The sequence below is a fragment of the Loxodonta africana genome, chromosome 19, assembly GCF_030014295.1.
Source record: "Loxodonta africana isolate mLoxAfr1 chromosome 19, mLoxAfr1.hap2, whole genome shotgun sequence".
Lineage (NCBI taxonomy): Eukaryota > Metazoa > Chordata > Mammalia > Proboscidea > Elephantidae > Loxodonta > Loxodonta africana.
In genome coordinates this window covers 45,006,699-45,034,586 of record NC_087360.1, presented here as the reverse complement: position 1 = coordinate 45,034,586, position 27,888 = coordinate 45,006,699, and the positions used below count along the sequence as shown (strand labels likewise).

General features: G+C 40.4%; 1 protein-coding gene across 1 annotated transcript in view; it reads right to left on the bottom strand.

Annotated features, from left to right (window-relative positions):
- The window catches only part of NUGGC (nuclear GTPase, germinal center associated), a 64,810-nt gene extending 37,337 nt beyond the window's left edge, over nucleotides 1-27,473 (bottom strand). Inside the window, exons 1-7 of the mRNA XM_064272644.1 lie at nucleotides 27,431-27,473; nucleotides 24,441-24,545; nucleotides 23,736-23,844; nucleotides 13,731-13,953; nucleotides 13,259-13,486; nucleotides 10,242-10,451; nucleotides 42-217 (exon numbers count right to left, since the gene is read on the bottom strand). Of these exons, the coding sequence (XP_064128714.1) occupies nucleotides 42-217; nucleotides 10,242-10,451; nucleotides 13,259-13,486; nucleotides 13,731-13,953; nucleotides 23,736-23,844; nucleotides 24,441-24,545; nucleotides 27,431-27,473 (1,094 nt within the window). The remainder of the gene's footprint in view (nucleotides 1-41; nucleotides 218-10,241; nucleotides 10,452-13,258; nucleotides 13,487-13,730; nucleotides 13,954-23,735; nucleotides 23,845-24,440; nucleotides 24,546-27,430) is intronic.
- Nucleotides 27,474-27,888: the final 415 nt, after the last annotated feature.

Below are 27,888 nucleotides of genomic sequence, written 5' to 3'. Positions count from 1 at the left end.
GCCCAGGCTGGGGTGACATGCCTGCAAATCAAGCACAATACCTTAAATATTCCGGCAAGTGGAGTCTGTCAGTCTTGGTGACCACCAGGGCAATGTCCCTGCAGAAACCCCGTTGGCAGGCTTTGATGCTCTCATTGAGAAGGTCTTCATGGGCTCTCCCCCCAGAAACTCTTTCTATGTCACTGATCACCCAGATCACTGAGCATTTGTCAATGGTCTGTAAACATGAAGGCAATATGCATAAGAACATGAACAATATCTTTGTTCTACAGGACATGTTTTCTTTTTTTTATTGTTGTGAAAATATATAACAAAAGATTCATTAATTCAACAATTTCTACATGTACAATTCAGTGACATTGATTATATTCTTCATGTTGTACAACCATTATCACTATCCTTTTCCAAATTATTCTACCACCATTAACACAACTCACTGCCTCCAAGCAAAAACTTCCCCTTTCCCTCGCCCTCCCACCGCTGGTAACCACTAATAATCTTTGGTTTCTATATACTTGTTCATTTCATATAGGTGAGATCATATAGAATTTGTCCTTTTGAAACTGACATATTTTGCTCAGTATAATGTTTTCAAGGTTCATCCATGTTCTGGTATATATCAAGATTTCATTTCTCTTTATATATATATATATCATATTTTGTTTATTCATTCATCTATTGATAACAGTTAGTTTGTTTCCCACCTTTTGGCTATTGTGGAAAGTCCTGAACAAACATTGGTGTACAAGATATAATTCCATATGTCTTCTGTGCCCAGCCCTTTTCTCTCCTCCGGTCCCACTTCTCACCACTCCCCACCATATACTTTATGCTCCAGCCAAACTGACCTACTTGCAGTTTCTCAGATGTGCCTTGCTCTTTCACCTCTCAGAGTGTTTGCACTTGCCTCAGCCTCTGCTTAACCTGTACTTGCCCTTCAAGACTCTGTAAGCACTACCCCGAGGATGGGCTGCCCATTCCTTCTCTGCACAGTAGAGCACCTGTACTTACTTACCCTATTCTCAGACAGATTTACTACACAGAGTTATCCTCTGCCCTACCAGACTGTGAGGCACTTGATGGGAAAGAGCTGTACTTTTTATCTTGGAATCCACATCACCTAAAGCACAGGGCTTGACCCATACTAGAAGCTTAATAGGTGTTCAACGATTGATAGAATTCAAGAAAGCAGATTTCCAGTCCCAGATCCACCACTAGCTTGCTTTGCCTCACTTTTCCTCTAGGTAAAATTATTGTTTTTCCAGAACTAGTTTTGGTTGTGTACCTACTCCAAAGCCGTCACCTCATGACATCATCTTAAAGATGGTTGGCCTTTCCTGCATGTTTGGCACATTGCCATCATGTGGCAGCTGGGGGCCATAAACCACATGATTCAAGTTGCAAAGTTCAATGAACACTCAGTTATAACTTATTGATAGCATAAGTATTGCTTTATAAATATGCAACTTTTATGGACATGTGCTGCATTGTGAGATTCCTCTTACTGCATTGTTTCACTTGTCTTATCTCTCCATGTAAATGAAGGGCTGGTTCAATTCAGAAACTGAGTTCGTTTGTGGTGTGTCAGAACAGGGCTTTGCAACTCTTCAGACAAGAATTGGACTGGACCATAAGACACAAAATAATACTGGTGAGGAGTGAGCTTCTTGGCTCCTGTAGACACATGAGACTATGTGGTCAGCTCCTGTCTAGAGTCGCAATGAGAAGGCAGAGGGGGACAGCAGCTGGCTGAATGGACACAGGGAATACAGGGTGGAGAGGAGGAGTGTGCTGTCTCATTAGGGGGAGAGCAACTAGGAGTACATATCAGTTGCCGTCGAGTCGATCCCGACTCATAGCGACCGCATGGAACAGAGTAGAATTGCCCTACAGAGTTTCCAAAGAGTGCCTGGTGGATTTGAACTGCCGATCTTTTGGTTAGCAGCCATAGCACTTAACCACTATGCCACCAGGGTTTCCAGAAGTACATAGCAAGGTGTATATAAATTTTTGTACAAGAGACTGGTTTGATTTGTAAACTTTCACTTAAAGCACAATTTAAAAAAGAAAAAAAAAAAAAAGAACAGGGCTTTGCACATAAAGATGTGACAAATTTGTGACTTGATAATTAAATCTTTGTCTTTATACCAATGGTTCTTAGGAAGTGGTCATTTTGCACTCCAGAGAACATTTGGCAGTTTCTGGAGATGTTTTAGTTGTTACAACTTGGCAGTTGCTAGTTGATAGAGGCCAGGGATGCTGCTAAGCATCCTACAATGCACAGGACATCCCCCACAGCAGAGAATTAGCCCAGAATATCAATAGTACCAATGTTGAGAAACCTTGATCTATAGCAGGGGGTTTCAAATTTTTTTTTAAAGCAATGGAGCAATTTTCAAATGAAATATTAGGAAGAATTCCAGTGCATAAACTAGATTTAAAAAAATAGAATTTCTCTGGTTAGATTGGAGGTGAAGGTATTAGAGCCCCCACCTGTTCAATGCCCCCCCATCCTCTGCCATAAGCCTTTTAGCTTCGTGAATCATTGTTTAAAAAGCATCCATGACTAGAGTGGTTGGTAGAGAATGACCTAGACCCAGAAAGATAAAGGGACTAGCATAAGGCCACACAACTGAGTCCTGTGGATGGACTCACATTTAGGCAGGGGAACAAAAATAGTTGCTGCCTTCCCACTTCCCAAATTATAAGCAGCTTTTTGTTTTTTTAGAGAAGCTTCAGGCTGCACAGTGTCAACAGTGGGTAACAAACTGTTCAGTCAGGTTGTAGAACATCATATGATACCAGGCTGGGAGCGCCTTGGGACCAGGGCTTGTTTTACCTTTGTATTCCCCGTGGCTTGGTAAGCCAAACCAGTTGCTGTTGAGTTGACCCTGACTCATTGTGACGCCATGTGTGTCAGAGTAAAACTGCCCTCCATCGGGTTTTCAATGGCTAATATTTTGGAAGTAGATCTCCAGGCCTTTCTTCCTAGGCAACTCTGGGTGGAATCGAACCACCAATTTTTTATACCATCCAGGGACTCCCCTGGTAAACTAAAGGTGCTTAATAAATATTTATTAACATGAGAAGGGAGCGCTGGTGACCCAGTGGTTAAGAGTTTGGCTGTTAACCAAAAGGTCAGCAGTTCAAATCCACCAGCTGCTCCTTGGAAACCCTATGGGGCAGCTCTACTCTGTCCTATAGTGTTGCTATGAGTCAGAATCGACTCAAAGGTGTCAGGTTTTATGGTTTTTAACATGACAAAAGGACTTCAATCATAAAATGGTTAAATTTTGCAATAACTGAATTTCAGGCCCTCCACAAAACTCCTGACTGCCAAGATCTGGTAAAGTTAGAGTCACAGAAGACACTTTAGATCTACAAAACATATCTATAAAATAAAAACAAACTAGAAACTAGACTAATGAATAGGCAAGAGAACACCCTTACCACCTCCATCCCTACCAGGATGAGAGTGGGACTCAGAGAGATTAAGTGACTTGCTGAAAGTCACACTACTTCTGAGTGGCAAAACAGGGACATCTGATTTAACAATAGTTGAAGCTTGGGGAAAGCAAAGATTGCAGCAGAAAGTCAAGGGGAGGGCTCATTGTGCTCTGTTTTCCCTGGAAAGAGGGAAGTCTTTAGTAAGTTCTTGTGAGGAGGATATCACTAACCACAAGAATGCAGAGGAGCACAGTCCAAGCAGAGTATGCTTGGAACCCATCCCTTCGCTTCAGCCTGACCTCCTCAGAGCGCTTGTTCCAAGCCAGATCTCCTGACTCCTCTGTTTTGAGTGGCCTTTGATAATCTGCCCAGTGTATCTGAACTGACTGCAATCATGGCTCCATCCAGTGACAGCCTGGCTCCCTAGCTTGCCTCTCACTTGGCCTCGTCTGGAACTAGCTACAGTTGATGATTCCACTCCCCAAGAGCAGAGATTCTGCAGAAACAAGGGCTTGCATGGCCCAGTCTGAGCAGGCTGACCAAGGGGAAAGATGATGGGATGGCCTTCAACTTAAAGAAAGTGGATAAAGGGGACACCCTAGTGGGAGGGGGTAGATAGAGCCCCAGCTGAGAAGTTAGGAAACCTGCTCTTTTGTTCAAATTCTGCCACTCACTAGCTGTGTGGTCTTGGACAAGTTACTTCCCCTCCCTGGGCCTTTGTTTCCTCACTGTAAGATGAGGACATAGGCTAGCTTATCTGTAACCTGTCATCCTGCTCTAGCTCTTGCTTGAAAACTGTACTCACAAAGCTCCTCCAGCTCACAGTTATTAATTTTGGAGAAACCTACTAAATTTAAAGTTTACATATAGCAAAGAACCTATCATTCTGAAGTGAACTTTTTGACAGCTGCTGAACCAACCATGACTCACCGGTAGTGGTCCTCCTCCCAGTCCCCTCCAGCTTTGGTTCTGTGCTCTGTGTTCCCTCTGCCTAAGACGCCCTTTCTTTCTCTGTCCACTTGCCCCTTTCCCACCTGTCCTTCAGGCTTCTTCAGGAAGCTAACGTCAGGCATAGTATTAAAGCCACTCCCCCCAACTTCTCCAGGTTTGTCTTCTGTGCCTCCTCCCTCTACATATCCCATGTCCTCTTCCCTCCAGCAACCCAGGAAAATGTATCCTTCCCCCAACACACCACTTTTCTCACTCCTTTGCATCTTCACTTACGCTGCTCTTTTGCCTGGAATGGTGGTTGTTGTTGTTCGGTGCCATCAAATCAGTTCCAACTCGTAGCAACCCTTGTACAAGAGAATGAAACATTGCCTAGTCCTGCTCCATCCTCACAATTCTTGTTATGCTTGAGCCTATTGTTGCAGCCACTGTGTTAATGCATCTCATTGAGGGTCTTCCTCTTTTTAGCTGACTCCCTACTTTACCAAATGTGATGTCCTTCTCCAGGCACGGATCCCTCCCGAAAACATGTCCAAAGTATGTGAGACATAGTCTCACCATCCTTGCTTCTAAGGAGCATTCTGGTTGTATCACTTCCAAGACAGATTTGTTTTTGTTTTGTTTTCTGCAGTCCACGGTGCATTCAATATTCTTCACGAACACCTTAATTCAAATTCTTCTTTGGTCTTCCTTATTCATTGTCCAGGCTTCACATGCATATGATGCAATTGAAAACACTATGGCTTGGGTCAGGCGCACCTTAGTCTTCAAGGTGATGTCTTTGGTTTTTAACACTTTAAAGAGGTCCTTTGTAGCAGATTTGCCCAATGCAATGAGGAACGTTGGTAGATGGTTCCATTCTTAATCCCATTCTTTGCTTTGCGGGGTCTGAGCTTAAATGTCCTCCCTGAAGCCCCACTTGAATCAAGCAGAATTAATCACTTCATGCTCACATTTTTATTACATAGTAAAGTGATTTGTTAATTAGTATGTTTGGCTCTCTTTTGGACTGTGAGACTCAAGGACAAGGACTCCGTCTTTGTCCATTCAGAACCTAGTACAAAGTTGAGTAGATGATAGGTGGGTGTTTGTTGAAGGAATGATATCTCTTGTTGGAGGCAATTTCTATTTTTGAATGCTCATTAACACTTTGTACCTCTCTTACATCACTTTCTGACATTTAAGAAGGAACAAGGACCTGGCGGTCTACTTTTGAAAAGGATTGGCCAGTGAAAACCTTATGAATATCAGTGGAACATTGTCTGATATAGTGCCAGAAGATGAGCCCCTTAGGTTGGAAGGTACTCAAAATGCAACTGGGGAAAAACTGCCTCCTCAAAGTACAGTCGATCTTAACTACGTGGATGGAGTCAAGCTTTCGGGACCTTCATTTGCTGATGCAGCATGATTCAAAATGAGAAGAAACAGCTGCAAACATCCATTAATAATCAGAATGTAGAATGTACAAACCATGAATCTAGGAAAATTGGAAATCATCAAAAATGGAACACATAAAGAGCGATATCCTAGGCATTAGTGAACTGAAATGGACTGGTATTGGCCATTTTGAATTGGACAATCATATGATCTACTATGCCAGGAATGACAAATTGAAGAGGGATGGCATTGCATTCATTGTCAAAAAGAACATTTCAAGATCTATCCCGAAATATAATGCTGTCAGTGATAGGACAACATCTATACACCTACGAGGAAGACTGGTTAACGTGACAATTATTCAAATTTATACACCAACCACTAAGGCCAAAGATGAAGAAGTTGAAGATTTTTACCAACTTCTGCAGTCTGAAATTCATCGAACATGCAGTCAGGATGCATTGGTAATTACTGGAATTAATTGGAATGCAAAAGATGGAAACAAAGAAGAAGGATCAGTAGTTGGAAAATATGGCCTTGGTGATAGAAATGATGCCAGAGACCACATGATAGAATTTTGCAAGACCAATGACTTCTTTATTACCTTTTTTCAGCAACATAAACGGCAACTATACACATGGACCTCACCAGGAATACACAGGAATCAAATCGACTACATCTGTGGAAAGAGACGATGGAAAAGCTCAATATCATCAGTCAGAACAAGGCCAGGGGCCAAATGTGGAACAGACCATCAATTGCTCATATGCAAGTTCAAGTTGAAACTGAAGAAAATTAGAATAATTCCATGAAAGCCAAAGTACGATCTTGAATATAACCCTCCTGAATTTAGACACCATCTCAAGAATAGATTTGATGCGTTGAACACTAATTACCAAAGACCAGATGAGTTGTGGAATGACATCAAGGACATCACACGTGAAAAAAGCAAGAAGTCATTAAAAAGGCAGACAAGAAAGAAAAAACCAAAATGGATGTCAGAAAGGAGTCTGAAACTTGCTCTTGAACATAGAGTAGCTAAAGCAAAAGGAAGAAATGATAAAGTAAAAGAGCTGAAAATTTCAAAGGGCAGCTTGAGAAGACAAAGTAAAGTATTATAATGAAATGTGCAAAGACCTGGAGATAGAAAAACCAAAAGGGAAGAACATGCTCAGCATTTCTCAAGCTGAAAGAACAGAAGAAAAAATTCAAGCCTTGAGTTGCAATACTGAAGGATTCTACAGGGAAAACATTAAACAACTCAGGAAGGATCCAAACAAGATGGAAGAAAGACACAGAGTCACTATACCAAAAGGAACTGGTCAACGTTCAACCATTTCAGGAGGTAGTATATGATCAGGAACTGACAGTACTGAAGGAAGAAGTCCAAGCTGCACTGAAGGCATTGGCAAAAAACAAGGCTCCAGATGGAATACCAACTGAGATGTTTCAACAAAAAGATGTAGCACTGGAAGTGTTCATTCATCTATGCCAAGAAATTTGGAAGACAGCTCTCCAGCCAACCAACTAGAAGAGATCCGTATTTATACCTATTCCAAAGAAAGGTGCTCCAACCAAATGTGGAAATTATCGAACAATATCATTAATATCACAGGCAAGTCAAGTTATGCTGAAGATTATGCAAAAGCGGCTGCAGCAGTACTTTGACAGGGAACTGCCAGAAATTCAGGCTGGACTCAGAAAAGGTCATAGAACCAGGGATATCATTGCTGATGTCAGATGGATCATGGCTGAAAGCAGAAATACCAGAAAGACGTTTACCTATGTTTTATTGACTATGCAAAGGCATTCAGTTGTGTGGATCATTAACAAATTATGGATAACATTTCAAAGAATGGGAATTCCAGAACACTTAATTGTGCTCATGTGGAACCTGTACATAGACCAAGAGGCAGTCGTTCAAACAGAACAAGGGGATACTGCATAGTTTAAAGTCAGGAAAGGTGTGCATCAGGGTTGTATCCTTTCACCATACTTATTCAACCTGAGAAAATAATCCAAGAAGCTGTACTATATGAAGAAGAATGGGGCATCAGGATTGGAGAAAGACTCATTAACAACCTGCGTTATGCTGATGACACAACCTTGCTTCCCTAAAGTGAAGAGGACTTGAAGCACTTACTGACAAAGATCAAAGACCACAGCCTTCAGTATGGATTACAGCTCAACATAAAGAAAACAAAAATCCTCACAACTGAACCATTAAGCAACATCATGATAAATGGAGAAAAGATTGAAGTCATCAAGGATTTCATTTTACTTGGATCCACAATGAACACACATGGAAGCGGCAGTCAAGAAATCAAAAGATACATTGCATCCAGCAAATCTGCTGCAAAGGACCTCTTTAATAAAGTGTTGAAAAGCACAATGTCACCTTGAAGACTAAGGTGCACCTAAGCCAAGCCATGGTGTTTTCAGTCGCCTCCTGTGCATGTGGAAGCTGGACGATCAATAAAGAAGACAGAAGAATTGATGCCCTTGAATTGTGGTGTTGGTGAAGAATATTGAATATACCATGGACTGCCTAAAGAATGAACAAATCTGTATTGGATTAAGGACAACCAGAATGCTCCTTAGAAGCAAGGATGGCCAAGTCTATGTCTCACATACTTTGGACATGTTATTAGATCCCTGGAGAAGGATGTCATGCTCGGTAAGGTAGGTAGAAGGTCATCAAAAAAGAGGAAGACCCTCAGTGAGATGGATGACACAGTGGCTGTAACAATGGTCTCAAGCATAACAACAATTTGGGGGATGGCGCAGGACCAGGCAGTGTTTCATTCTGTTGTACGTAGGGTCGCTATGAGTCAAAAAATCAACTCAATGGCACCTAACAACAACAACATAGTTCCTCTCTTCTATTAGACTCTGAGCCCCTTTGGGGAAGGTTCTATTTCTCATTCAACATTGTTTTATTTTTAGTTTAAATTGCAAAAGCAATACATATTTGTGCAAAATATGCAAACAATACATAAGTGTATGTCATAAAAAGTGGTGGTAAACCCAGAAATTGCTGTTAATAGTTGATGTGTATCCTTCCAGAAGGCGGGATCTTACTTTTGCTATGCATTTACAAACATTATACATATCTGCTTCTTAACACAATAGGTCATGCTCTGCAACTTTTCATTCAGTTTTCGTTTATTTTTGTTTTACCATGGAATGCCTGGTGGATTTGAACTGCCGACCTTTTGGTTAGCAGCTGTAGCTCTTAACCACTATGGCATCAGGGTTTCCATGTAGGGTACAGTAGGAGTTAAGAGCATAGGCTCTCAAGCCAGCTTGTCAGAGTTCAAATCCCAGATCCACAATTCACTAGGTGTAATGAGGGGCAACTTCCTTCACTTAGAACAGGACCTAGCACATAGTACGTGCTCAGAAAACATCACCTGTATTTGTTAGCTACAATCTTTGTATCCCAGTGCTTAGTATAGTATCTTACACATGATATGTATTTAATCAATGAAAAATTAATCAACAAAAAAGATAAATTCTTAAAAAATTTCTAACTACTAGGTACAGATCAAACTACCCTAATGCTTAAATGTTTGGTGGTAGACACATCTGGGAGTGCCTGGTCAGTTCATTCCCCTTGGGAATTGAACCTCTACCTGAGACTTTAGCTAAACAGGTGCCCCTTCATCCAAACCCCCACCTTCAGTCACAGCTGATTGCACTAGGGATTTGGATACGTAACCCAGAGAGATTGAACACACTAGCTGGGCAGTAACCAGTCAGGTTTTCCTTCTTAGGAATTTTAACTAAAAGGCATAAAGATTATAGACAGTGGTAGGCACATGAACTGCAAGATCGTTTAGAGACAGGGCTATTTTTCACAATGTGGATCCTAATGGCTGAATAAAGAGAGAAGTAGGACTCCGCAGAGAAGCTGAGTCACACAGATCATGCAGAGAAAATGAGAGAGAATAGCTGCTTCTATCCTGGGAGGTTGCCCTGAGGACTGACTGTGTCTCATGAGATTCTTTAGCATTCTTTGGTTAAATCATTCTTTATTAAGAGAAATCATGCAGAGAGAATCATTTTGTTAATGGGTATCTGTTCCCTACACTTGACCATGGTAGTAGCCTCCTGGTTCCTTGGTGCTTGGTTGCCAGCTTCTCTGCTTTGTGCCTAACTCTTGGTCTCCCTGAACTACTCTCCCCTTGTTAACTCTGCTTGCTCTTAGGCCACTCCATTGCTGATCTTTTGCATAGATCATGCACTTTTGTTCCCAGCTACCAGGCCTATCTCATGATTCCTCTCTCCCCAATTTCTCTGGCCACCCTTATCCTACTACTGCCTTGAGGCTTAGCACAGAGAAGGCACAATTTAATTACAACTAAATCATGAAGTCTCTTAACCTGAAAGCAAAGCATTTCTTATTGCTTTAGAAAGGGTAAAGGAGTTGAAACAGAAGGAAATGAAGCCATATGAAAGAGAATCACCTTTTTCCACATCTCATCCCTCTTGCTGTTGAAGTCGCCTGTGCCTGGAATGTCCACTAGCACAACCCCTTCTGGAATCAGCTCAGATTTGGGAAGAGTCACTTCCACACGTTTGATCAAGGGCCAAATTTGTGCCCCAGCTAATTTTGCATTGCAATCTCTCCTCTGAGCCCGGATGTAGGGATCCAGCTTGACAGATAGGTCTCCTGCCTGAGGAAGAAGGACAAAGTCACCCACACCATCCATTCTCATGGCTCACATACCCTGCAACTGGCTGTGTACATGTAGGAAGCAGCATTGGGCAGTGGGCATTAGGAGGCCTGTAATCCAGCTTTCAAGGGCCTAGATTTGAGAGCTAGAAAAGACCCTAGAGATCAGGAAGTTCAAACTCCCTACCTTATGGTTGAAGAAATCAAAGTCAGTTGACTGAGACTTCAGGAAATTATATAATAATAATAATAATTTTATCTTCTAAATTCTATTTCAGCTCAAAAGTAATGTAAGTAATACTCATCTTTCTAAATTTTACAGAGAAAGGGTTCTTCTCACATGTCTAATGTATGCATTTTAATTACTAGAAAGCCAGTAGTGACTAGACTATAGAAAATCAGTAGTGATATATGGTGATCATATTTTCCAAACTGAAAAATTGATATGAAAAAGGGTTTTAGAATTTATCTTCTAAGGGCAAAAAATATCCTGACATGTAAGCATTTCCAGGACATTTTCATAGTGGTGGGTGGGATGGGGAATAGTTCTCAGCCATCGTTCCTGCCTAAGCATGTCTTGAGATAACAACACATTCATGCCAGTGATTATGGCAGTTAATCTCAACTGGGGTAGTTCAGGAGACAAAAGATTTGAGATGTATGGTGGTTGTTGTTAATAAATACAGAATGGGCTTGGAAGAAAGGTAAGAAACTCTTAAGAGAGTTTAAATTAGATAATCAGGAGATTCATTACAATTGGGGTAGAGAATAACAGATTTCATCTATTCTAATCAAATAACAGAAAATTGTGAAAGAGGAGATGATGAAAGCTCTTTACTATATTTTAATTAAAAAATAATAATGCAGATACGATAAAGGCAATGTGTAGGAAAAGGCATGGGCTTAAGAAGGGGGATAAATTCAATAAACTGTAGCTCATCCCAATAAGCAAGGTGCTTATCCCATAAGCAAGATGCACATGGGCTTAATTGTGTTTACTTACTAATCTGCAGTACACTATTTCACGAGTGAAAATTTCATGTTTTTCACATCTTTCACGTGAAATTGTCCAATTAAGCCCGTGAGTACCTTGCTTACTGGTTAATCTGCCCCTGGCTCAGCACAAAACATTCTGGAAGGCACATCCAGATTACCACGTCCGGTCTGGAACCTCTGACCCAAACCCTAAATTTGCTGATATGGTAATTTTGTTCTCCCTGTTTGAACAGGTAAATTTGTAACTCTGGGAAGGAATATTTCTAAATTCTGAGATGGTGAGGGAATGAATATTATAATGATACCTCTGTACAAATGCTGTCTATTCAAGCGAAGTAAACAATTTTGTAATTATTGTGTTTGTTTGGAAGTACTTAGTCCATATTTTAGGTATTAAGAATGTAATTGTTTTAATACTAGCATCTACTGAAATATAAGAGCTGGCTATTACATTTGTTTGATTTACTAGCTATACAAGAGATGGCTAGGTGCTTTGAAAGATTTCATTCATTTGATTTCTAAGAGTGTACAGTCAGATAGTTAAAATATTTTGAGAGAATTAGATATATTAAATTTGAACTAAAATATAAAAAGTCTAATAAAATTTGATTAATTATGTAAAGAAAAAAATTATGTAAGTAGCATTAAATATTAAAGGACAATTTGTTATGCTAAACTTAGTAGCTAATTTGACATTAAATTTTAGACCAAGTAGAAATAATTTTTCTTATTTTATACAAAAACTGCCAGATTTTAAGTAGAGTAACTATAAAGATGAATTTTAAACTGTAAGAAACACTAAGTTTTTAAATGTGAACTTTAATAAATTGAATATTAATTTCACAAATATTTTGTTTTACCTTTTATAAATTGAATTTTAATTTAGTAAAATAAATATTAGCCATAAAAGTGAGAGAGGATTGTTCCACCAGTTACCTATCCAACATCCATTCTGTCCTTCATCTGCGCTAGCAGGGTTCTGATTTTGTTTATTTGTGTTGTGGCGGCAGTGGATTGTTATTGGTCTAAGCCAATCATAACAAGTCTGTTTCTTGATTTTCTGGATTCCCTTTCAGCTAGAAATGCCCATTTAACTCAGTTCTGAGCAATGAGGTCTACAGCAGAAATTTGTTAGGGATATTTTTAGGAAAGCTTTTACTTCTCAATGAAAGATGTTTGTATCACTTTTTTACCCACTTCTTCCTTCTATGACACTAGTTGTGATATCTGGTACTTCACTAGCAATGTATGACTATGAGGTGATGGGTATGATGGAAGGCCAGGGGAACCAGGGAGATGCCAATCTGTATATTGCAGCGCCACCGAACCAACCCAAGTACACAACTGTGTCCAGACTTGTTACATAAGAAAAATAATAAACCCCTATTTGTCTCAACAAAAAAAAAACCCACTGCCGTCGAGTCAATTCCGACTCATAGCAACCCTATAGGACAGAGTAGAACCCATAGAGTTTCCAAGGAGCGCCTGGCGGATGTGAACTGCTGACCTATTTGTCTAACCTGTCTTAAATTGGTTATTTTTAATCATTTGCAGCCAACAGCATTCCTAATTAATCCTCAAGTAAATGTAAATAGTCTTTTCTGGGGACAAAATCTCTCCTATTGAGACATTAAAAACTCCCGTTTGGTGGCCATAAATAATAAAAGATAAATTGGGTGTGGCTGCTTCTGATTTTGGTATCAATTTCCTTCCTATAAAAACACTGTATATACCTTGAGCAAGTCCCTTAAATGGATTCAGTGGATATACTTGAGACACATGATAAAACAAAGAAAATAATCTTGAAGATACCTCCTCTGCCTTGAGGGTGATGATTCTGGAGGTGGGAATCTTTCCTTTGGGCTTTGCCCTTAGTAACTCCTCATAGTTCTTACTTTCCGCTCCATTTCCATAAAGCACTTGTAGCTTCCAGATGGCTTCCTCCACTGCATCATCCCTGTCCCATGCATCTTCTTCTCTGCCCAACTCCTCTGTTTCGTGTAGGAGTTTAGTCAAGTTCTTCAGTTCTTCCTTCCACTCCTGCCAAGGCACAGTAAGGCCAAGCCCATCATGACACACATAAAGAAAAGAATGACAAAGGAAGGAGGCTATTGTTTCAAGAGGACCATTTATATTTTTCCAGCTTCCTTGCCTAGCAAGAACCCTGTGTTTCTATCATCTCCAAATGTCTTCCTCCTTTGAGTAGCTTACGGTTCCAGCAGTCCTGAGAAAGTGAGAGGAAAAGGAACAGAGGGAGGGAAAAAAGAGGGAAGGAAATCATTACCTGATCAGACAGAAAGTGTATTTTGGCCTCATACTGGTCACAGCAGCCTGAGCTCACTTGCACAATACATGAAGTACATATATTTTCTCCAGACACTGGTAGAAACATTTCTTGCTGGATGATGGCATTGATTAGGGAACTCTTCCCAGCCCCAGTGCCTCCAAATAATCCAATGTAGATTGGATCCAATGATGGCTTTTCAATCAAGGTAAGAAGCCTGTTTCTGGATCAATTTTAAAATACATATTATCATTATCATCAAAGTATACAAGAATGAGCACCAGAATAGAATATAAAGGAGGTGAGTTCTAATCCTGGCTAAGTCATTACATCTTTTTGAGCTTCTGCTCTCTCCTTGGTCAAAGGGGAATATTAATCCCCACTGCTCCCCAGGAAACCCTAGTAATGTAGTTGTTAAGTGCTACTGCTGTTAACCAAAATGTCAGCAGTTCGGATCCACCAGGCACTCCTTGGAAACTACAGGCAGTTCTACTATGTTCTATAGGGTTGCTATGAGTCGGAATCAACTCAACAGCAATGGGTATGATTTTTTTGTTTGTTTGTTTGTTTGTTTACTCCCCAGGAGTTGTACTGGGGACCAAATGAGATTATACAAAAATGCTAGGTAGAGGACTTCCAGCCAACATGGCACCATAGACAGAAGCACCACGCTGTCCCTCCACAGCTAAGACCCAAAAAACTATGTAAAACAGAGACAAACATCATTCTTGGAACCCAAAGTGTCAAATGAAGAGATAAAGAACTCAGCCAAACACCGAATGGAATAAGAAACTGACAGAGGACAGAGAGCAAGGAGAGACATGTGCAGAGGTCCCCATCAGCTAACGCAGCACAGATTCACCATCTCAGACTCCTGTTGGGGATCGGCAGTCAGGAAGCATGGGAAAGTAGCTTCACGGAGTTCCCAGCAGGAGACAGAGCACCTGGTAACCAGCAATACATGCTTTCCCAGCCCCTATCCTCTCCCTGCTGCTCTACCTCTGAGCTTTCTGGCTGGCTGCAGTGACTCTGCTGGCCAGGAAGTGCAGCATCTATACTGCCTGGATTCACCCCGCCCACATCAGAGATCAGCGGACATGGAGTACAGGAAAGCAGCTTCACAAAGTTTCCAGCAGGAGACAGAGCACCCAGTAACAAGCAATATACACTTTCCTAACCCCCATCCTTCCCCCTCCTCACATATCCCTTCGGCCTCCTCTGCTTCCCACCAGCCGCAGTCTCTTGGCTGGGAGGCAACTGCTTCTACCCTGGGTGGCTTGGATTCACCCTGCCCAAACTGGTCGCCTACCTGAGCTGGTGTTGCTTCTTTCTGTTTCTTTTGGATTCTTCCCTGCCTCCCACTACTTCCCCATCCTTTCTCTCTAACAGCTGGCTCCATGTGCCACCTTTGCTTCTTCTTAAAAGGCTGTGAAGCCCCTATTGACTGGGGAAACACTCCCCAGGCCTGTGACACCATGCTGGTCAGATCTCTGGGGCTTTTTTTTTTTGTTTTGCTTGTTTCCTTTTTCTTTTCATGGCTTGGGAGCCCCTTCTAGCCAGGCTGCACTGCATGGCTTAGGAGCCACTCCCCCAATCTGCACAGCCACGTAGGTGGGGTCCCTGGGAGAATTTCCTTTTATCTTTCTCTCTCTCTCTTTCTTTTCCCTTTCTATCTTTCTTCATTTCTCAGTTCTCATCTCTCTATACTTACCTTCTTTTCCTGTCTCCTGAATACCTGGTGCTGTGTGACATCTATACCCCCTCTAGCCAGGCTATACTGCACAGCCTGGGAGCCAGTTTCCCTGTCTTCATGGCCATACCAATGGAATCCCTCTGGGCTTTTCTTTTTCAAATTTGTATCTAGTTTTTTTTTTTTTCCTTCCTTTCCTCCTCTCCCTCCCCCCCCCCCGCCTTTTTCTTTTGTCCAGTTCTCGGTTTCTCATCTCTCCACTTCAACAGCAAGCTCCCTTAGCACTCTTTTTTCCTACTTTGTTTGTTCTGGGCTCCTGTTTCTCTCTCCTCTCTCTCCTCTTCCCCAAACCCATATTAGCTTCACACATCACAACCTCCCCCCACTTTCCTGCCTACCTGCACCATGTGCTGAACATCACAACCCCAAGCGGTACAAGCACAACCTACCAGAACCTGCCCAGCACTGATTCCTGGCCTGCCCTGTCGGTCCTAGTACGTGCCAAAAACAGCTCATCCCAGCCCCTCCCCTTCAGCTGGACCTGCCCTGCTGCACCATAGCTGAGTGACTGGCCTTGCCCATTGGACAAAGAGGTGAAAAGTATCATGACTACAGATGAGAAAACAACAAAGAGTGCACAGCCCACCTGCTCAAACATAACCGAATAAAACAAAAAAGCAGGACAAAACAAACCTACAATCAAGAAACAAACAAAATAACTACTGAATATCCCCAAGACAGCAGACAATATCAAAACATATACAAAACAAAATAGGATGGTTCCAGTAGGCATCCAAAATAAATCACCAGATGACTTTCCAGTAGAAGAAAGGGCACTAGAACTCCCTGACATGGAACTCAAGTTTCTGATATTCGGAGCTATCCAAGAGTTGAAGCAAAAAAGCAGACAAAAATAAGGAAAAAAAATAGATAAGTTTATGGAAAAGGCAGACAAATTCATGGAAAATACAGACAAAAAAATGGAAGAATTTAGGAAAATAATACATGAACAAAATGCCAAAATAAATTCACAATTAGAAATCATACAAAAAGAACAATTAGAAATCCAAAAGATGAACAACAAGATTTCAGAAATGGACAGTGTCATAGAAGGGCTGAGTAGCAGGTTTAAAATGTTAGAAGACAGGATCGGTGAAACTGAAGACAAACACTTGGCTACAACTCTGTTTCAGGAAAAATCAGAAATATGAACAAAGAAAAATGAAGAAACCCTGAGAATTCTATGGAATACAATCAAAAGCAAAAATTTGCAGAGTTCCAGAACAGAGAGAGAAAACAGAAAATACAGAGAGGATCATTGAAGAATTGCTGACAGAAACTTCCCTAATATGAATAATGAAAAGCTCACCATCCAAGAAGCTCAATGAGCCCCATATAGGATAGGCCCCAAAAGAAAAACACCAAGGCATATCATAATCACACTCACTAAAAGACAAAGAAAAAATCCTGCAAGCAGCTCGAGAAAAGCAAAAAGTCACATACAGAGGAGAAACAATAAGACTAAACTCTGATTATTTGGCAGAAACCATGCAGGCAAGAACGCAACGGATGATATATATAAAACCTTGAAAGAAAAACATTGCCAACTACGAATAATACATCCTTCAAAGTTTTCATTCAACTATGATGGTGAAATTAGGACATTTCCAGATAAACAGAAATTAAGGGACTATGTAAAAACCAAACCAAACCTACAAGAATTATTAAAGGAAGTCCTTCAGTCTGAGAACAAAAAACATCAGAAAACAACCTGAATCTAGGACACGAGATTATACAAGCCAGATACCAACATAGGAAATGAACTCTCAAGGACTATTCAAAACCAAAAGAATTGCAACAGGGAACCAGAGAAGTTAATCTGTAAATGACAACAATGTCAGAACAATAAAAGAGGGAATAAATGGTGAAGGTATAGAACTTTCTAATGGAGTGGAAGGCAAGGTGATAGCAAGTAATAATAGACTGATTAAAACCTAGAAAGATAAGGGTAGCTTTCAAGGTAACCACAAAGAAAGTTAACAAACCTACTCATCAAAATAAAGAAGGAAGACATAAAGTCTCAATACAAACAAAATCTACAAAAACAAAAGAAATGAAAAAGAAATCCACAACATAAGGAACTCAGCACAGGAGAGTAAGAGAAACAAAGAAAACGTTAGCACCACAAAAAAAAAAAAAAAAACTACAAAATGACAGCAATAAACTCACACCTATCAATAATTACACTGAACGTAAATGGCCTAAATGCACCCATAAAGAGATGCAGAGTGACAGAATGGACAAAAAAACAGGATCCATCAATATGCTGTCTACAAGAGACACACTTTAGAAACAAAGACATAAATGTATTAAAAATCAAAGGATGGAAAAAATGTATACCAAGGAAATAACTACCAAAAAAGAGAAGGAGTGACAATACTAATCTCAGATAAAAAAGACTTTAAAACAAAATCCACAATAAAAGACAAAGAAGGGCACTATATAATGACTAAAGGGATGATCTATCATGAAGACTTAACCATAATAAACATCTACACACCCAGTGACAGGGCTCCAAAATATGTAAAACAAACTCTAACAGCCCTTAAAAGAGAAATTGACAGCTCCACAGTAATAGTAGGAGATTTCAACGCACCATACTCAGTAAAGGACAGAACATCTAGAAAGAAACTCTACAAAGATACAGAAGAGGTAAGGGCCCAATCAGCCAACTTAACCTCATAGACATATATAGAACACTCCACCCAACAGCCGCAAAGTACACGTTCTTTTCCAATACACATGGAATGTTCTCCTGAATAGACCACATCTTAGGCCACAAAGCAACACTCAACAAAATCCAAAACACTGAGATAATACAACGTATCTTCTCTGATCAAAATGCCATCAAAGTAGAAATTAACAACAGGAAGAATAAGCGGAAAAAATCAGTTACATGGAAACTCTATAACACCCTGCTTAAAAACCATTGGGTAATAGAAGAAATCAGAGATGTAATCAAAAAATTGCTAGAATCAAATGAGAATGAAAACACATCACACTAAAACCTTTGAGACACAGCAAAGGCAGTCCTCAGAGGTCGATTTATATCAATAGATGCACACATCAAAAAAGAAGAAAGGTCCCGAAGCCAACTCTTCAGACACGGATTGGACTGGACAATGGGTTGGAGAGGGATGCTGGTGAGGAGTGAGCTTCTTGGATCAGGCGGACACTTGAGACTATGTTGGCATCTCCTGCCTGGAGGCGAGATGAGAGGGTGAAGGGGGTTAGAAGCTGGCGTAATGGACACGAAAAGAGAGAGTAGAGAGAGAGAACGGGCTTTCTCATTAGGGGGACAGTAATCGGAAGTGTGTAGCAAGGTGTATATGGGTTTTTGTGTGAGAGACTGATGATTTGTAAACTTTCACTTAAAGCACAATAAAAATTATCAAAAAAAAAGAAGAAAGGGACAAAATTGAAACATTAGCTACACAACTAGAACAAATAGAAAGAGAAGAGCAAAAGAAGCCCACAGCCACCAGAAGAAAGGAAATAATGAAGATCAGAGCAGAAATAAATTAAATAGAGAACAGAAAAACAACAGAAAGAATCAACAAAACCAAAAGTTGGTTCTTTGAAAGGATCAACAAAATCAACAAGCCACTGGCCAAACTGACAAAAGAAAAACAGGAGAGGACACAAATAACCTAAATAAGAATTGAAATGGAGAGTGCTCCAACAGACCCAACTAAAATAAAAAGGATCACAACAGAGTATTATGAAAAACCACACTCCAACAAATTTGAAAACCTAGAGAAAATGGACAAATTTCTAGAGACACACTGCCTACCCAAACTAACACAAAATGATGTTGAAAATCTGAACAGACCCATAACAAGAGAAGAGATTGAAAAGGTAATTAAAAAATAAAAAAACTCCCAATGACAACAACAAAAAAGCCCTGGCCCAGATGGCTTCACTGGAGAATTCTACCAAACATTCAGAGAAAAGTTTACACCAACACTACTCAAACTATTTCAGAACATGGAAAAGTAAGGAATACTTCTGAATTCATTCTATGAAACTGGTATAACTCTGATACCAAAACCAGGCAAAGATACCACAAAAAAAGAAAATTACAGACCAATATCTCTCATGAATATAGACGCAAAAATTCTAGCCAATAGAATTCAGCATCATATCAAAAAAAAAATAACACACCACAACCAAGTAGGATTCATACCAGGTATGCAAGGGTGGTTCAACATTAGCAAATCAAACAACGTAATCCACCACATAAATAAGAGGAAAGAAAAGAACCACATGATCATCCTAATCAATGCGAAAAAGGCATTCGACAAAGTCCAACACCCATTCTTGATAAAAACTCTCAGTAAAATAGGTATAGAAGGGAAATTTCTCAACATAATACAGGCCATCTATGCAAAATCAATGGCCAACATCATTCTTAATGGAGAGAGGCTGAAAATATCCTCCTTGAGAACAGGAACACGACAAGGATGCCCTTTATCACCACTCTTATTTAACATTGTGTTGGAAGTCCTAGCTAACAGAAATAAAGGGAATCCAAATTGGTAATGAAGAAGTTAAACAGTTCCTATTTGTGGATGATATGATACTATACATAGAAAACCCAAAAGACTCCACGAGAGAACTACTGGAACTAATAGAAAGATTCAGCATGGTAGTACGATACAAGATAAACATACAAAAATCAGTCAGATTCCTATACACCAATAAAGAGAAGGATGAAAAGGAAATCAGGAAAACAATACCATTCATAATAGCCCCTAAAAAAATAAAATATTTGGGAATAAATTGAACCAAGGATGTGAAAGACTTATACAAAGACAACTATAAAATACTACTGTAAGAAACCAAGAGAGACCTACATATATGGAAAAACATACCATGCTCATGGATAGGTAGACTCAACATTGTGAAAACGACAATTCTACCCAAAGCAATTTACAAATACAGTGCAACCCCAATCCAAATACCAACAACATCCTTTAAAGAGATGAAAAAACTTATCATTAACTTTATACAGAAAGGGAAGAAGCCCTGGATAAGTAAAGCACTATACTGAAGAAGAATAAAGTAGGAGGATTCACACTATCTGACCTCAGAAGCTACTATACAGCCAGGGTAGTCAAAACAGCCTGGTACAGGTAAACAACAGATACATTGACCTATGGAACAGAATTGAGAACCCAGATGTGAATCCATCCACCTATGGTCACCTGATCTTCGACAAGGGCCCAAAGTCCATCAGATGGGGGAGAAGACAGTCTTTTTAAGAAATGGTGCTGGCAAAACTGAATGTCCATCTGCAAAAAACTGAAACAGGAGCCATAACTCACACCATATACAAAAACTAACTCAAAATGGATCAAAGACCTAAATATAACGTCAAAAACTATGAAGCTGGTAGAAGAAAAAATAGGATCAACGCTACAGGCCCTGATACACAGCATTAACAGGAAACAAACCACAACTTACAACACACAAGCTACAGAGGATAAGCTAGATAACTGGGATCTTCTAAAAATTAAACACTTATGCTCCTCAAAAGATTTCACCAAAAGAGTAAAATAGAACCTACAGACTGGGAAAAAAACAAAAAAAAATTGGCTGTTATAAATCAGACAATGGTCTAATTTCTAAAATCTATAAGAAAATCCATCACCTCTACAACAAAAAGACAAATAACCCAATTAAAAAATGGGCAAAGGAAATGAACAGACACTTCACCAAAGAAGACGTTCAAGGGGCCAACAGGCACATGAGGAAATGCTCAAGATTTCTAGCCATTAAAGAAATGCAAATCAAAACCACAATGAGATACCATCTCACCCCAGCATTACTGGCGCAAATCAATAAAACAGGAAATAAAAAATGCTGGAGAGGCTGCGGAGGGATCGGAACTCTTATGCACTGCTGGTGGGAATGCAAAATGATACAACCATTTTGGAAAACGATATGGCGCTTCCTTAGAAAGCTAGAAATAGAAATACCGTATGATCCAGCAATCCCACTTCTAGGCAAATAAAAAAGAGTTGTCACACGAATAGACATATGCACACCTATGCTATTACAGCATTGTTCACAACAGCAAAAAAGGTGGAAACAACATAGATGCCCCTCAACAGATGAATGGATAAACAAACTGTGGTACGTACACACAATGGAGTATTATGCAACAATAAAGAATGAATTTGTGAATCGTCTCGTAACATGGAGGAATCTGGAGGGGATTATGTTGAGTGAAATAAGTTAATCACAAAAGGACAAATATTGTATGAGATCACCACTGTAAAAACTCATGAAAAGGTTTACATATGAAAAGACATAATCTTAGATGGTTATGAGGGAGGGGAAGGGTGGGAATGGAAAAACAAAAAAATAAAACTTAATAGGCAATAGATAAGTGGTAACTTTGGTGAAGTGTAAGACAGTACACAATACTCGGGAAGCCAGCACAACCTGTACAAAGCAAGGTTATGGTAGCTCCATAGACACATCCAAACTCCCTGAGGGACTGAATTGCTGGGCTGAGGGCTGTGGGGACCATGGTCTCAGGGAACATCTAGCTCAATTGACATAACATAGTTTATAAAGAAAATGTTCTACATTCTACTTTGGTGAGTAGCGCCTGGGGTCTTAAAAGCCTGTAAGCGGCCATCTAGGATACTCTACCAGTCTCACCCCTTCGGGAGTAAGGAAGAATGAAGAAAACTAAAGATACAAGGGAAATATTAGTCCAGAGGACTAATGGACCACCTCTACCACAGCCTCCAGCAGACTGAGTCCAATACAACTAGATGGTGCCCGGCTACCATCACTGACTGTTCTGACAGGGGTCACAATAGAGGGTCCTAGACGGAGCTGGAGAATAATGTAGAACAAAAGTCTAACTCAAAAAGAAAGACCAGACTTGCTAGCCTTACAGAGGCTAGAGAAACCCTGAGAGTATGGCCCCCGGACACCCTTTCAGCTCAGTGTAATGAAGTCACTCCTGAGGTTCACCCTTCAGCCAAAGATTGAACAGGTACATGGAACAAAACAAGACTGAGGGGGTGCACCAGCCCTGGGGCAGGGACTGGAAGGCAGGAGGGAACAGGAATGCTGGTAATAGGGAACCGAGAGTGGAAAACGGAGAGTGTTGACATGTTATGGGGTTGTTAATCAATGTCATAGAACAATGTGTGTACTAACTGCTTAATGAGAAACTAGTTTGTTCTGTAAACCTTTATCTAAACTACAATAATAAAAAAAGAAGCAAAAAAAAAAATGCTTGCTAATGATAATTCTATACAAATTCTACAATGTCTGCGTAGATGTGAGCTACCTTTGTTTGTGTTCTAGGGAAATTATATTTGACACTGGAAACTTACATTTGACTGGAAATAAAATGTATGCAGAGGTAGAGTATTACTAGGAAAAAAAAAAATTTATTACTAGGAGCAACACAGTTTTATAGACAGGAGAACCTGTGGTAGCTTCCACACTACTCCAGACCTTGAAGTCAGTTCAGTATGAACAGTTGAGGGCACATACCCTAGAGTCACACAGCCAAGGTTAGAATACTGGCCCTTCTACTTACCACAGTGTGACTTTGGTCAAATTCGTGCCCTCTCTGAGCCTCAATTTCAGTAAGATGGGGATGATGATAATAGTTCCTACTTTGTAGAGGTTATTTCTGACTCAAGTTAATTCCAACTTATGGCAACCCCATGTGATACAGAGTAGAATTGTTCCATAGAATTTTCTTGGCTGTAATCTTTATGGAAGCAGATCACTTCTTCCATGGTGTTGCTAGGTAGGTTCAGACTGCCAACTTTCCGATTACTAGCTGAGTGCAAATCGTTTGTGCATCCCAGGGACCTTGTTTATAGAAGTTGGGAGAATTAAATAAAATTTGATATATGTAAGGTTTTTAGCAGGTTACTGGACAAGAGGGAGCACTCAATGGACAGCATCTATCAGTTAGAATAATAAAGGCCTGTGACTTCAAAAATTTTCAGCCTTCTTTGCTCAGTTTCTAATTGAAAATTCCCTTTCATTGTTGGGAAAAACACAAACACCTACAATCACCTAAGGAAAGACATAGGCACAGAGATTTGATGGTAGGATACTAACCAAAAGGATGGCAGTTTGACTCCACCAGCCACTCCTTGGAAACCCTATGGAGCAGTTCTGCTCTGTCCTACGGGGTCACTATGAGTCAGAAATGACTCGATGACGATGATTTTTTTTTTTTTTTTTTTTTTTGGTACATTCAGACTCACATGAGATATTTGATTCCACTGGGAATGTTGTCATCCAGGAATACAGACTGGATAAGTTTCTGATAAGTGTTGCTCAGAACCCTTCTGGTCCGTGACTCCAATTTTTCATCTGAAATCAATAGAGATGTATTACCTGGGATGTACATGGCAGGGTTAAAGCACTAAATCTCCATAGAAGTCTGCTGAACACTACAGAGGAAAAAAAAAAAATGAAAATGAAAAGCCAATTACACAAGAATAGCAAATTGTCTAACACTAGAGATAATTGCTAATCAGAGACAGAAATCATTGATTCTGAGAGCCTCCCAAGAGGCCAGCCTGCCCTGAATCTCCTTGTCACAGAAGTCATCATATGCTTTGCCATGGGATTTTAACCCCTTCTAGATTCTTCTTTCCTGTTATCATAAAAACAAGAAAAAAAAATAAGAACACTCACAAAAGCAGCACACTAATCATTTCCCAGTCCGTTCTAGTCATGAAGAGATTCCTTTGATAACAATTCTCCTACCCAGGGACTCCTGACAATAAATTGTCAAATGACGTATCTCCTCGGAGGCTATGAGCCTGTCCTTCTGGACCAGGTTCATCTGAAGATGTTTCATCCTGCTTCAGAATCTAACCTTCTCTTTTTTGAACACGTTAACACACTTGGAAGAGAACTCAACCACGTAAAAACATGCTATACAGCAGCTTCATAACACTTACATTCCTTAAGAGCACTTTGCTCCATGGAGGGAAATGCTCGGAACCGTTGGTCTCGATCTGACCGTCTTCTTTTTTTCATTGGTTCTTTAAATGAATCATCATCAACTAGAGGTAAACGAAGGTTATAAAAAGTTACAGGTCTTGGGTCATGGTGTATTTGCCTCAACCTGTATCAACACACAAGCCCAAAGGATACAAGGGGTCCCCTTTCGGCTCTGTGTGTCCATAAGCTCATTTCAGAATCAGACACAGTTGGGTCAACCCAGTTTGATTTCTACTTCATAGAGTCACAGACTTTTTGCATCTAGTTCCAAAGTACAGAATCCAACTTAACTCCTCAGATGAAAGGTTTCTGTTCAGACACCCTCAGAAGCCAAAGTGGCTGGACACTCTTTGTTCTAGGAAATCAAACGACTGTACCTAGTGAAGCCCAAAGCATTGCTAAGTGTATGGTGAAGAAAGGCAGAATTTATCTCAGGGGAGGCCTCTGGGAGGTCTTTTCAAACTAAGAAAGAAGTTGAATGGAAGCAGGTTGCAGAGGAAAGAACTGGCTATATGACCAAGGCAAATCACTTCATCCCCTTGAATCTCAGTTTTTTTTTCATCTATAAAATTAGACAAAATATAAATAAAACAAGAATTTTGGAGGGTGCTATACCACATGGTTCCACTTCAGAGACTAAATTTGGGGATATTTTCCCCTCTTCACTGAGAGACATCAGCAGCATAGGCAAGAATATAAATCACTAAGAAGCAGAACCTTGAGTTCTGCAGAGATTCATTCACTTAAGTGGTTTCCCTTGATTGTGAAAGTGAAGAACTTGTAGGGCTCATAATCTTAAGGAAAGTGTGTAACCAAAATGCTGTATTTTGGTTTGGTTATAAAAAAAAAAAAAAAAACACCCCTTGGTGGTGTTCACCTGGGAAAAATAGGTGGGTCCTTAAGGTGAAGGTTATTGGAAATTTTCCTAACCAAGTGCTCCTGGGGCTAACTTGTGCCCTAGGAAATGTCTCTGATGTGAACTAAAGAACTGATTTCCAAGAATTACAACACTCTAAGCTCATATAAACGGCATGAGGTCCTGAAACCATGTGTAGCACTGCGAGGTTGCCTTTCCTAAAGAACGACAGAGAAGTAGTTTCACTTGCGCACCCAAGATGGCAGCCTGAGCAGAAAGCCTGGCCTCCACCACTGGCCTCCACATGCAGGCCTCCCAGACAGCTCAGGCGGCTTTCCGTCTCTGTTTAGGTTTGTGTCTTCCAGCACAACCTCTGCTGCATTCTGGGGCCAGCTCACACGACGTCGTGTACTCTTGTGCAGAGCCATCCTGTTTGTCAAAGCCTGAATCCCTGCCATCTCATGCTAGTGCAGTGACAGGAAATTGAAAGAGCTTGTATTTAGACCTTTCTGTCTAAGACACTCTGACTTCATGATTGAGCTCAGCTCTAAGAATTCATCCCGGCTCTGCTTAAGAACTGTGTTATAATTAAATGCCAAGCAGCTGGTGGCTCAGCGGCTGGAGCTGAAGAGGAAGAGACTGAGAAGAAAAGAGCATGCTACTGAGGCACTTAGGCCAGTCACAGGCTAAAGAACACTTGAGTCTCTGTTCCAAAAGGCTTCTCAGAATTCCAGGATAATTTCATGACCTCACTATAGGACCTTGATCTCTACTTCGTGACTCAGAAACTCTTGTGTAAACAATGTTTGCGTGGTATCTTTGCCACACGCATAACGTTAAGAGACAAGCCCATACACACCACGACCCTCAATTTCAACTATGAGTCACAATTGACTCCGTGGCAATGGCTTTGGTTTCGGTTCTGTAATTAATCTGATAAAAGATTGGAAACTTATTTCTCAACTAAAACAAAGGCTACAAGTCAGACAAAACATCAGGGCTTGAAAGTTTTTCTTAAATGTTTAAAGTAAAAAACGACCTGGAAAGGAGAAAATATTCTGTCTTGTTTTATACTGTTTAAAAGTAGTATTTTTATATTAAATTGTAACTGGAATAACTGAAATGGACTTGGACCACAGCTCTTATTATTCCCTTTAATTAACTCTCAAGCACCCCTTTGCCTTTTCTAGCCTTTTACTCTAAATTATCTTACCAAAGAACCATAGGAGTGAGCGGAGAAGAGCCCAGAAAACGAGACCTTAGTCTTTGACTGCTGTTGCTCCTAGTTGCCACAAGGTGTCGCTCTTGAAAACGCATCCCAAACAACCTTACCCAGTGATGAGGGTTCATTGTTCATACGCGCCATTACCAAAGACTGCCCCAGGCCCTCCAAGCAGAACAATTCCTCTCCTCAGGGCTAAGCTCAGCCAAAGGTGCCCCAAAGTTGCAGTTGTTTCAGTTCTTGTGTCCAGCCATGTCTCAGGTACTAGCCACTACCTCACTGATCCGGAAACCCCACCCTAAAGGAGTCAGGAAACGTTTCTCTTCAGTTCTCAAAACACAAAGAATATTCTACACCCCCGTTTTTTGCACAGAGGCGCTACTTTTCTAACATCTTCCTAGGGAAGCCTCCCTGATTGGCTCCAGGGTCCTTACACCCAGCTTTTTGAGGGATGAGGCCACTCTACCAACTCTACCACGATTCACCCATCAGGGGGATATTCCCATGTGCCTACTGTCTCTCTCAGGGAAAAAAAAAAGCCACCTGAAATGATTCCAGCAGCCCTACCTCTCCCATTCTAAAAAAGCCACCCTCAGAGACCAAGGTGATTTTCCGGAACCTTAAAAAAAAAAAAAAACACTAGTTTAATTGCTAATGCTAGTCTCCTACATTTTAAAGAAGCTATTTTAGTTAGTGTTCAAATAATTAATATTCATTCACTACTGAGTGTTGTCGTGAGAGACTGGCTTCTGGATAAAGAACAAGAACCAACAACTATGGTTAAATACAGTCTCAGCCCATTTGCCCTTGATCATGTAACAGAAATTTGTTCCTATTTACTCCATCAAGGGAAACTGCAGGAATGTTACCTGGTTGTGGCTCCTGACCTACAAAATCTTCCATTTCTGCCATTTCTTATTAGTAGAAGCAGCCTGAAAATAAACACAAAGTACAAGGGAGGGAAAAAAGCAGGAGCAATTGTAAATACAAAAAACAACAAAGAGAATATGCAAATCTTTATGCTTTGTTTCCCCACCTAGGCTCTAAGCTCCTAAAGGGCAATAACAATTCTAACATATATGAATTTAAATACAGTGTTTGACCATTGGTTTTCAGTAATACCTGTATCTATGGAAGTTTGGGAATCCTGGTAGAGTAGTGGTTAAAGAATTCGGCTGCTAACCAAAAGGTCAGCAGTTTGAAACTACCAGGCGCTTCCTGGAAACACTACGGGGCGGTTTTATAGGGGTCGGAATTCACTCGACAGGCAACGGGTTTGGTTTTTTGTTTTGTTTTTTGGTATGGAAGTTTAAACTGATACTGCCTG